This window comes from Diabrotica virgifera, chromosome 1, assembly GCF_917563875.1.
Source record: "Diabrotica virgifera virgifera chromosome 1, PGI_DIABVI_V3a".
Lineage (NCBI taxonomy): Eukaryota > Metazoa > Arthropoda > Insecta > Coleoptera > Chrysomelidae > Diabrotica > Diabrotica virgifera.
Window position 1 is genome coordinate 11,395,614 of NC_065443.1, and position 12,876 is coordinate 11,408,489.

Here is a 12,876-nt window from a genome sequence, read left to right on the forward strand (position 1 = left end):
TCTAAAAATTTTATACCCGTATGTACGACAATGGTGAATATAAAAGTTTTAATTGTATGCCAAAAAATGCGCAATAGCTACCTCTTAAAGCCTACCAAATTTTATTTGCATAACTCGACTAGTTTTAGAGGAATAAATAAATCGTCAGTTTGTCAGAAAAGACTCAACATCACGTATCTCGGAAACAAAGCATTTGCGGACATGTTTATAAAGCAAACGGTCATTATTTTTTCATGCAGAATTACCCCTTAAAGTTTGTCGCACTTATTTAGAAACACCCGGTATTGATGAATAACATTTTTAGTTGTTAAAGTACCTAACTTTTTTATTATCCAACATAAGCGAATGAATCAAAAAGCAAAATGTTAAGAAATCCTAAGGCTACAGTTAAGTTTTAATTTCAATATTTTAGATACGCTAGAATATTCCATAGGGTGTTTCAAACTTTAAGAAAAAACACACTATCATTATTACACCCGCTATACAATGCCACTTACCTGTTTAGCAATAATATTACGTCGATATTCTTAAAGAATAAAGCTATAATATACTAAAAAAATCACTCAAATAGGACAACAGGTATAGGAATAACCAGACATCAAAAATGTCCCATTTTAAAGGTGGTGCGTTAATTTTGATGCTTAGTGTAAATGGTGAAAAAATAATCCTATTAATTAAATTGATGAATGATTTACGCGATTATACAAGTAACTGCTATCCGAAAATATTCAAAATCTAATAAACTGTAGGTCGATGTTAAGGGATTTGTAACAACCAACTTGGTTTAGCAACTTGCTTACCTGTAAAAAGCATACTGCATGGCAATTTGAATGAAACTGTCAGGACTAAGCTTCTGTGACTTGACAAACTCCTTTCCAAACGACGAAAACTGAAATGAATCCATATCCAAATTATCTGCCAGTCTAAAACAATAAAAATGAGGGAAAATGTTCGTAATAATCTATTGTAATAATATTACTTATCGACATTGACTTTTGCCCGTTGGATGTGTCCTTGTAGAGCATCGTTGACGTTAAACTTCAGTTGTACAGGCTCTGTGTCCCTTTTTGTATCAAGCAGATTTTTTGAACGGTTATTATTTCTGTAAAAATAAGTTTCTAAATAAAACGTACTCTACATTCACACTCAAGATGCAGTAGAAGTAAACAAACCGAGACACGTTAACTATTACAAGGAGCACTCCTGAATCACGATTTAAAATGTGTATACATTGTAAATCACATATGATGATTTACAAATTTTATACATTGTAAATCATGATTCAGGATTGCTCCTTGTAATAGTTAACGTGTCTCGGTTCGTTTACTTCTACTGCATCTTGATTATGAATGTAGAATAGTCTTAACAATTTGTTTTTACTTACATGTAATCGATTAAAAAGTCTGTCATGACTGCGATGGGTTGACCTTCGCTTGGAGAGTGCTCGTAAGTTAGACCAACGGTGCCGTCTTCTCCAATTACGAACTAAAACATGTTTTCAGGTTTTTTGTATAAAAAATTTACAAGCAGATTCAAATATAAAAGTGAAACAAATGACTCTATCACACGGACTAACCGCAAAATTTGTATAACCAACAAGTGTTATTTTGGACTGAATGAGTTATAGATTAACTTAGGTTAGGTAAAGATAACTCAAATTAATTATTATTGCAAATCAATTCTTCTTCTTCTTCATGTGCCGTGCTCGATTATCGAACGTTGGCTATCAAATTGGCTAGAGTAATTTTGTTAACGGCAGCTCGGAAAAGGGATGCAGAGGATCTGTTATACCATTCTCTCAGGTTTTTAAGCCATGACGTTCTTCTTCGACCTGGCCCTCTTCTTCCGTCTACCTTGCCTTGTATTATTAAATGGATTATATTATATCTCTCTGGGTGTCGCATAACATGGCCAAAATATTCAAGTTTTCGATTTTTAACTGTTCTGACGACTTCTGTGACTTTTCCCATCCGGTGCAAAACAACTTCGTTACGAACTCTATCCACCCAACTTATTCGTAGGATTCTTCGGTATACCCAAATTTCAAAGGCTTCCAATTTCTTGAGAAGAGTATCTGTTAAAGTCCAACCTTCGACACCGTACAAAAGAGTAGAGAACACATAACATCTCACTAATCTAATTTTAAGATTCAAAGTAATGTTGTTTCCACATAAAAGTTTCTTTATCTTAAAGAATGCAGCTCTGGCCTTCTCTATACGTATTCTAATTTCTTTGCTCATGTCCCAGTTCTCATTTAGATTACAACCAAGGTAGGTGATACTGTTAGTTCTTTCTAATTGTTCACCATAAGCTGTTACTACTTCCGGTTGTATTGGCGTCTTACTGACAACCATCACCTTGGTCTTTGCGGTGTTTAGCTTGAGTCCATATTCATCACACGTTGTGGTAATCCTATTAATCAGATGTTGAAGTTCTTCATAATTGCTCGCAATTAACACCGTGTCATCCGCATATCTCAAATTATTAATATTGACGCCATTCATTTTGATACCACATTGAGCATTATCCACTGCTTTATTGAAAACAAACTCAGAATAGATGTTAAATATTAGTGGGGACAAAATGCAGCCCTGCCTTACTCCTCTTCGTATTTGAAGTTCTTCAGACGTGTCCCAGCCAATCCTGATGTTTGCACGTTGATGCCAGTAAAGATTTTTGATAATGCGTAGGTCTTTATCATCAATACCCACTTTCTGAAGAATAGCAATCATTTCCGTATGTTTTACCCGATCAAAGGCCTTCTCAAAGTCAATGAAACACATATAAACCGGATGTCCGACATCTCTGCATCTCTGTACCATAACCTGAATACTAAACAGTGCTTCTCTGGTCCCAAGGTTATTGCGGAATCCAAACTGTATATCACCAAGCTGTTCTTCTATTTTTTGGTACATCCTAGAGTGCAAAATTCGTAGAAATATCTTTAAAACATGACTCATCAAACTAATGGTTCGGTAGTCACTACATCTTTTCGCGTTTGCTTTTTTAGGTATCGTCACAAAAGTCGACAGCAGCCAATCCGTTGGTATATAGCCAGTTTGATAAACTTTATTAAAAAGATGAAGGAGAGATCTTTTACCTGAATTTTCGAAGAGCTTTATTATTTCATTCGGTATTTCGTCTGGTCCCGTCGCTTTTCTGGTCTTTGCTAATCTTATTGCTTGTTCAATTTCGTCCATAGTTATGTCAGGTCCTGTAACTACTTCGTTAATTTCAAGCTCGGGCCTTTCATCATTAAACAGTTCCTCAATGTATTCTTTCCATCTGTCTATTTTATCCAAATCAGTGATAATCAGTTTTCCGTCTCTATCAACGATGTTATTTGCATGTTTTTTGTTCTGACCGGTGAGTTCTTTTATTTTTTTATACATATTAAATGAATCATGTTTTCTCTGCAACTCTTCAATTTCTAAACATTTTTTTTCAAAGTATGTTTCTTTTGCCGCTCGTATTTTAGTCCTTATCTCTTTATTAATGCGTTTATACATTTCGATGTTTTGATTCTTAAATTTGCGTCTTTTTTCCATCAAATTCAAAATCTCATCGTTCATCCACTGTTGCTTCTTTTGATTTTTCTCTTTGAAGTTTGGAGTTGAGTTGCTTATAATCGTTTTGATTTGGGTCCAATGATCCTCGATGGATTCTTGTTGTTCGCTATTCTCAAAATTGCTCTCTAAATTGTTTGAAATCCCCTGACTGTTGTTTCTAATAAAATCGGTATCCAGTTTGTTAGAGGATCGTGGTTGTTTTATCCGTTTAAGTTTTAATTTTATTTCGGCTAACAATAGATTGTGATCAGATGGCACATCGGCGCCAGGATAGGTTTTTACAGACTTTACTGCATTTCTGTAACGCTCACTGATGGTTATGTAGTCAATTTGGTTTCTTACGATATTATTGGGGGTATCTGCTGGAGATTTCCACGTATATAATCTCCTTTTAGGTAATTTGAAAAAGGTATTCATTATACATAGATTATGTTCTTTGCAAAAATCTGCGAAATAGTCTCCCCTTTCATTTCTATCGCCCAGTCCATAACAGCCAATAATATTACTTTGTCTGCCTTTTCCTATCTTAGCATTAAGGTCACCCATCAGAATGGTGAGATCTCTAGTCTTGAGTTGGTCGGTAACAGTTTTTACATCGGCGTAGAACTTGTTAAGTTCTTCCAGTTCACTTTCCGCTGTCGGTGCATACACTTGTATTAAATTTATGTTTCTGGGTTTCGCGTTCAACTGAATCATTATGACTCGTTCAGATACCTGGCATACCGCTCTAACACATTTGCTAACCTCGTTTGAGACTATGAATCCTATCAATTGCTATTGCAAAACCTAAGTATATGCCCTAAGTTTTGCTGACGACCAACTAGTGATAGCACAAGACGAAGATTATCTCAGTTTTATGACGAGAAATCTGGAACAGGAATATACAAATAATGGAATGCAAATAAACCTAAAGAAAACTGAATATCTAACAACAGATAATACAGATATAAAACAGCTGGAAATAGACGAAGGCAAACAAATCAACGGAACAGACAAGTACAAGTATTTAGGTTTCACATAATATAAAACATTAAAAGGATCAACTGAAGAAGATATAACCAAAAAAGAATGTGTGTGTACTTTGTACGCACGTAAGAAGTTATACTACTTCTATTATATAATTTCAACGAAATAAATATACTTCACAGTTTATTTGTATTTTATTTAAATATTAAACTAACTTTAATACTTACCTACCACTTTCAAAAAATTTTTATTAAAACAATACCAAATATTATAAAAAAAATATAACTCGTCCGGGATTTGAACCGGGGAACTCTCGATCTCTGATCCAATCCTCTACCAACGAAGCTATCAAGCCCTGTGTAGGTGACGTCTTAGATATAATTACACATCACGGTGACAAATTAATCAAGTGAAGGATAAAAATGTTCTAATAGATACTTTATCATCTTACTCCCGAGGAGACAAATTCAAAGACACAAAAATTATATTAAATAATACATTTACTAAAATCACTAATATATTCTTTTAATGACTTATTTGCGCTGATGCATACATATCTTGAAAGATTAGCAACGAACTACATACTGTCTGTGTGCGCATGCGCCCAGAATAATAAAATTTCACTCTCGATCGTAAAGAAGTATAACTTCAAAAATAGACTAGGACAAACAAGAGACTACATACGAAAATTGAACCCGATACCATTGTTTATACAGTGTGTCAATTTTAAAACTTACAATGGCTATATCTCACGAACAAAAGCTGAAAACGAAAAATTCTTGAAACCGTTTCTAGGATAGTAAGGGGGAACTAAAATGACATGAAAGAGAACTCACCCCCATCAACCCCCTAGGCCCCACCCACCACAAGCAAAAAAGTTTAAATTGCAAACCCCTACTTGTGATACATCATTGAAAAGGCTATAAAAAATGCTATCCAATGGTATAAATAATAATTATACAGGGTGAAGCAATAATTGTGAAACTTTGGCTTAAATGAAAAATTTAATGAGGTTTTGTTGAACTACAAATTTGATAAAAATGTCAATTAAGTAAATATTCAAAGTGGGTTCCGTTGTTTTGTAAACAATAATACAGTCTATTTTCAAATTCTGCACGAAATTTGACAAATGTTTTTCTAGTAATAGGGCGACATGCTTGAGTAATTATTTCTCGCAATTTCCCAAGTGACGCAAGTTAAGTTTTATAAACAACTGATTTAAGGCAAAAATGGCAAATTAAGTTTGAATTAACAAAAAAAAGTACGAGCGGACAGTTACCATTTAAAATAATAGTTCGGGAGATAGCATTACAAATACAAAAGTCATAGTAAGCCAGCTGATATTAACATCCTGTATAATTATTATTTATACCATTGGATAGCACTTTTTATAGTAGGATGGTATATTATTTTTTTCTATGGGGTTACCCTAAATCAGTTTTTTATAAAACTCCACTTGCTTCACTTGGGGAATTGCGAGAAAGAATTACTCAAGCATGTCGCCCTATTACTAGAACATTTGCTAAATTTCGTGCAGAATTTGAAAATAGGCTGTATTATTGTTTACCAAACAACGGAATTCACATTAAGTATTTACTTAATTGAGATTTTTAATAAATTTGTAATTCAACAAAACCTTATTAAATTTTTCATTTAAGCCAAAGTTTCACAATTATTGCTTCACCCTGTATAATTATTATTTATACCATTGAATAGCATTTTTTATAGCCTTTTCAATGATGTATCACAAGTAGGGGTTTGCAATTTAAACTTTTTTGGTTGTGATGGGTGGGGCCTAGAGGGTTGATGGGGGTGAGTTCTCTTTCATGTCATTTTAGTTCCCCCTTACTATCCTAGAAACGGTTTCAAGCATTTTTCGATATCAGCTTTTGTTCGTGAGATATAGCCATTGTAAGTTTTAAAATTGACACACTGTATAGGGATAGTTGGTCAGCCAAATAGGAAAATTTGTTTGATTAAAATTGAGACAGTCACCAGATGTCCCCACAATTTCAGTCAGGGTCGCAACGTCAAAATGCATAGACACCAAGTTGGATAGGATCCTATTCATAACACCCCAACTCGCATACATACTAAGAAAAATAAAAAATATATGGATGAATATATTTAGAAATTGAATTAATGATGTCATGCTATTATATTTATAATGAATAGTAGCATGACATCATTAATTCAATTTCTAAATATATTCTGCCATATACATTTATTTTTCTTAATATGTATGCGAGATGGGGTGTTATGAATAGGATCGTATCCAACTTGGTGTCTATGCATTTTGACGTTGCGACCCTGACAGAAATTGTTGGGACATCTGGTGACTGTCTAAATTTGAATCAAACAAATTTTTCTATTGGGCTGACCAACTATCTCCCTATATAAACAATGCCGATACTGTGTGATAAGAACATCCATAAGTATAAAAACAAAAAGAAGAATATATAACACCATGATAAAAAGTATCCTCACTTATGGGTGTGACATTTAGATAATAAATAAGAAAACCAAAAACAAAATAAGAGCAACAGAGATGAAATTCCTTAGAAGGAGTGCAGAGTAACAAGAAGAGATACAATAAATCAGATATAGATTAGAGATAGAGATTAAACATTAACCCCTTCGTGCCGGACCGTCATTCGGTAAGTCGGCTCCTATATACGGATTCGACCGTTTACCGAGCGGCTTCGCGCGGTCCGGTCGGTTAAAATACAGTATCACACTACAACTACTTAAAGTTAATGTAATAATAACACTAATTTTAGAAATGAAACTATTTTTATTAAATTTATTATTCTACATAGCATGTGAGTTAAATTAAATTTTATCCATAAAATACCATTTTAAACAAAAATTATTAAAAAAGATAAACTAGATAATCCGGATGGAATTCCCCAGACTATTTTGTGCTTGATATCGTCCCAGTCTCCTAATCTGGGAAATTCCATCCGAATTATCTTGCAAATGTAAGGTAAGTTGTAAACAGCAGCACAGTAACTTCACCTCCCACACAATCCCTTCAGTCAAACATCCAAACAACCTTATCACCAATCAAATTAACTAAATCTAATCTCCTTCTGGACATCACCCACTTTTGGGCGTGGTTTCCCCACTTTTAAATTTAAATAAGGTAATTCGGACGGAACAAAAATACCTACCTGAAATATGATGAAGATGGTGGCACCGCCTTATGGAGAACAAAAACTCATGATGCACCCGTGTGCATCACCGTACTGAGCGGACAGTCAAACATGATCGTACCGAAGGGGTTAAGAAAAGAATGGGAATGAACTCAGATATACGACAGAAAAGATTAACCTGGTACAGACATGTCAGACCAGCAGACCAAAATCGCTGGATAAATAGAATAACAGAGTGGAGTTCGATAGGAAGAAGGAAGAAAGGCGAACCGCAAAGATCTTTGAGAGATGAAGTGGACGAAGCAATGGAAAGAAGAAATCTGCAGGAAAGGGCCTGGCAAAAAGAAAGAACTGGAGAGAACGAAGGAATACAGTGAAAACAGTGGAAATCTTTAGTATATTATATGAAAAATGTCAAAAATATTCACCTGTACAGTTTTGTCGAACCAACGATTGGCAGAATTAGCTCTGCTACCGCCACCATGGATGAATTGTTTACTAGCCATTGATCTGCGACTGTCGTTATGTTCGGGCATCGGATTATCAAGCGCTACCAAAAACAACGACCTCTGAATTTGGTCGACAGATTCTTCGTTGATGGGATCTGCAATAAACGTGAAATATAGATGGTGTGTTAGATCTAGCGAAAACATTATTATTCGTATTTATAAGGAATCAATGAAAAAATTAAAGTATAATAAAAGTATAAATAAAGTATAAAGTAAATGTCTAAATTGTCCTCTAAGTTGTCTTGATGTCCAAGTCTCATTTTTACTGAGACCCCACACCTGTCACTATTGCTGACTACCAGGGGCAGTTTCTCCATTGGTTCACTTGTGCAGTGAACACCCAATCAAATTTCATTAAAATACATATTTTTAAAAATCTCATAAATATCATTAAAATATTTTTTCTTAAATCTCATAAATATCATAGTATCATTAAAATATAACTGTATTTACTAATCACATAATTTGTTTGCACAACACCGCTACGCTAGATGCACGTGGTAAGTGCAGAATTCAAATTGAACCCAGCCACTATACAGTAACCCTATAGAAGAACGAGAGCTCTTAAATCCGTGAACCAGGGATTCTCCTATCTTAAAACATTGACGATTTGTGCACTGCACACAGAGACCGGGGCGAAGCGTTTCGATTCACAGTTTGGCATTTTCTGTTGTGGGATTTTATTAAATACAATATTGGTAGGTAGTTTTTTTAGGATGGTGGAGCCTTTTTCAGTGAAGTTTATAAAAGAAAATGCAAATAGTTTTGAAAATCGACTTCTTATAAAAAGAATGGACTAACTTGGCCGGAGATAAACTTTGGTACAAGAATGTACAATAAGAAACAAAAAGTTTAAACATTGTTTTAAAGTTGAACAATATAGAAAAACTTAGTGATTATGTGGGTGTGATAAACTACATTCTTTATTTTGTTTTCCATGTTTAGTATTTTCAAAGAATAAAACTATAATTTCAATCTCGGTCTTTGGATGCCGTTAAAATAAACGGATTTTTAAACAGTTTTGACAAAGCCATTTCATTATTCGTAACTTCTGCCCCCACCTTCACCACCGAAGAAGCGCCATCATTCAGTAGGTATCATATTCTGCACAAAACAAAAAAAGTGTGTGACATCCTGACTAATCGGGTCAAAGATAGGTTTCACTTTACAGAACATCTTTTGGCGAGGCCCCAAAAATTTTTCGCATGCGGCGCGTATTCACCGTTCGTATAATTACATTCTTTAATTGAACACCCTCCTTAAATTACCACGAGCCGCCACTGCTGCCGACAAGATCTCTTACGGTTGTTCGGTTTGTCTCTCTCTCTCTCTCTCTCTCTCTCTCTCTCTCTCTCTAGCGCCTTGAAACTCATCTCTCTCTCTCTTTCTTCCCCACCAAAAAGATGTTTTGATGTAAGACAGGGACACAACGAACAATGGAAAAAAGATGGTGTCGTCACTTAGCTCTACAGGTTGCTCAGTCTTTGTTAATATGTACGTCTATGAACCTTAACTTAGACAACCCACTTTATAGTTTTGTATTCTCCTATGTATATTAGTGTATTCTCGTTAAAACATCGATCAATTGATGACTTACCTTTCAGAAGTTCTTCATAAGCCGCACTCCACTCATCTCTATTATCGCTGGTCAAAATACCAACGGGTGTACCGGTTGTTTTGGAGTTTTCAACGATGATGTTAAGCTGGTCTATCAGTTCACTTTCACTTGGAAGTTCTCCGTTGCTGTTTAACACATCAAGTTTGAAAAACTAAAATTATACATCATTTTGTACACCTCGTATATAACATAAGCATACTAATCAGTGTAGAACAATAAAAAATTGGCTAGAAAAATCTGACTTTCAGATAAATCGCAAATTTTGCTCTTGGATTACCTCCAAACTGATTAAACAATAAACTCACGTTAGTGTTTCTCAGTTCATAGATTAGCTGGATGTATAAAAATGTAAGGAAAGACCTGATTTACGCAGGAAAAAGTTATTTTTCAAAAGGCAATCCTTCCTATCAACTCAGGACACCATTGTGAAAAGCACTTAATTAATGAATGAATTGTTGTACCATCCATTCTACTGACCCGATTTACATCCGGTTGACTTCTAGATATTCAACATCTCAAAAATTTCAAGCGCAGCAAATAATTGTTCATCAAAAGAAGAGAATTATTTATCTAATAAAACATTTTTATAAATAATATTGAATTTTATAAATAAAATATTATAACCCAATTGGAATTAAGTAACTATATACTTACATTGTTATTTTTTACTACGACTATATGTTTCGAGTGTATACTGAATTGTAAAGCATCTCTTTTTGGTCTTGGTATCCGACAGGTCCCAAAAATCTTTTTGTACTGGTTCATGTCCAACGGTTCCTTGCCCATTTTATCCAGCGGCAATTGATCACTGTAAAAGTATCAGATTTAATTTGTGTTGTAGTAACGTTTTATATAAAGTTATTGTTAGTCTTCATTTTTTATAACTTTTAAATAAGGCTATCAGAGCAACAGTGGCCTATGCCCAAAACTAAGTTTTGAGATAAGTGCAATCTCTGGATTCATATTTCCAGTATACTTAGGGGACATCCATAAACTACGTCGTTGAGAAGAGGGAAGGGGGGGGCTTGCTTATTTCGACGAAATACGACAGGGGGTGGGGGCTATGAGTGCACATTCGACGTCGTTTAATATATTGGTATATTTAAATTTGTCGCTATTGTCTCTATAAATATAATTTTTACTAGCTTTTACCAGCATTAAAGTATCAGATATTCATATAAAAACGTATAGTTCTTGAAATGAAATAGAAAATAAAACAAAACGTTTACGAATAAATACACCTGTGTTAAAATTAAAAAGAATTCTCTTATAGATACTTTTATCACATACATTTCGTTTTTATCAGTCACAGCCTTAAAATAATATTAGGTAGCACTTTTGTACAGGACAACAAACAATAAGACATTGTTTTTTGGGTTTAAACAGGCGCTTCTATGTATATATATACAGAACAACGTCAGGAAGCAAACAATATTAAATTGTTAATTCATTTATGTGCTGCATACTGTGTGTGAAACAATAGTTCTAAAAGAATGAATGGAAATAAAATATTGTTCTATTTAGTTAGTAAGTCGTATTTATACTTAGAGAAGATTTATACGCAAAATCTTGGTCCAATGCTATTTAAATGCATTCATTTTTTTCGAATACTCAGAAAACTAATAAAAATTTTTGAAAAATTTAAACGCAGATTGAGAGATTACATTATTACCGAGGGCCAAAAGTTTCTGAAAACATCTATAATGTTTATTTTAATAAGTTACAGGGATAAAAAAAGATAATATTTAGTCTGATTTTTAAGTTCAAAAATTTCATCACAGATTAACCAAACATTGGGTTAATCTGTGATTTCATTCAAAAGAAACCTTTTGTTTATTCTAAGGGACTTTCAGCCCTCGGTAATAATGTAATCTTTCATTCTGTCTGTCTATATTTTTCAAATACACACACCGGCAAAATTAGCCGAACACGTTAAAAATGGGACATGTTTGATGTCTCGTATTTCATAAACCAATGGACCGATTTGAGTGATTCTTTTAGTATGTTGTAGCCTTATTATTTAAGAATATCGGTGTAATAATATTGTTGCTAAAAAGGTAAATGTCATTTTATACCGGGTGTAAAAAGCATACTGTGTTTTTTTCTTAAAGTTTGGAACACCCTGTGGAATATTCCAGCATATATAAAATATTAAAATTAAAACTCGATTGTAGAATTATGCTTTCTTAACATTTTATTTTTTGATTCATTTGATTATGTTGGAAAGTAAAAAAGTTATGTGCTATAACAACTAGCCATGTTTTTTATCAATAAATCCTCATAGTAGGGGAGAAAAGTATGCTAAATTTGCAATTACTCGAGCGTTCTTGTGACCTGGAGTGGATTGTGAAGAGTGGGTGCTACAACCAAAAAAGTTAAGTTAAGTTTTCCATAAAATGTGGGACTCTCCATTTTTCAATTTAATTTTCCATTTCCACCAATCGATTTTTCCGATTATAGCGCTATTTGTCCATAATAGGAAAAAATGTTGCGAATAAAAGTTGCTTGGAATAAAAAATTGGAGGCTCCTATTTAATATTTTAATGTAACCCCCACCCCACCTCTGTGGGGGGTCGTGTTTGGTGCCATTCGGTAGATTTTTGAAAAATATTGAATAGGTGTATTTTGCAGTTTTACGATCTGATGTTCATTTCGCAAAACATCGCAGGGTTCGTATTTATAATTTTTAATTGACTCCCCACCCCCACCCGCTGTATCCGTGGGGTGTCACGAGCCCCCACGGAGGTGGGGTGGGTATTTAATTTAAAATCTTAAATAGGAGCCCCCAATTTTTATTGCAGATTTGGATTCTTTACGTAAAAATAAGCAACTTTTATTCGACATATTTTTTCGAATTATGGATAGATAGCGCTATAATCGGAGAAAAATGATTGTTTCAAATGGAAAATTAAATTAAAAAATGAAAAGTCCCCCACTTTATGGAAAACTTAACTTAACCTTTTAATAGGTTCTTAACCTTTTAATAGGTTCTAACCCAATAGGTTCCCATAACGCTCGAGTAACTGCAAATTTAGTATACTTTCCTCCCCTACTATGAG

At 34.0% G+C, this 12,876-nt stretch overlaps 1 protein-coding gene across 2 annotated transcripts in view; it reads right to left on the reverse strand.

Annotated features, from left to right (window-relative positions):
• The window catches only part of LOC114326793 (carnitine O-acetyltransferase), a 32,250-nt gene that overhangs the window by 10,620 nt on the left and 8,754 nt on the right, over nt 1-12,876 (reverse strand). For both annotated transcript variants that reach the window (XM_028275261.2, XM_028275331.2), the window contains exons 4-9: nt 10,472-10,625; nt 9,797-9,968; nt 8,119-8,294; nt 1,385-1,485; nt 980-1,102; nt 801-923 (exon numbers count right to left, since the gene is read on the reverse strand). In XM_028275261.2, coding sequence (XP_028131062.1) covers nt 801-923; nt 980-1,102; nt 1,385-1,485; nt 8,119-8,294; nt 9,797-9,968; nt 10,472-10,625 — 849 coding nt within the window. The remainder of the gene's footprint in view (nt 1-800; nt 924-979; nt 1,103-1,384; nt 1,486-8,118; nt 8,295-9,796; nt 9,969-10,471; nt 10,626-12,876) is intronic.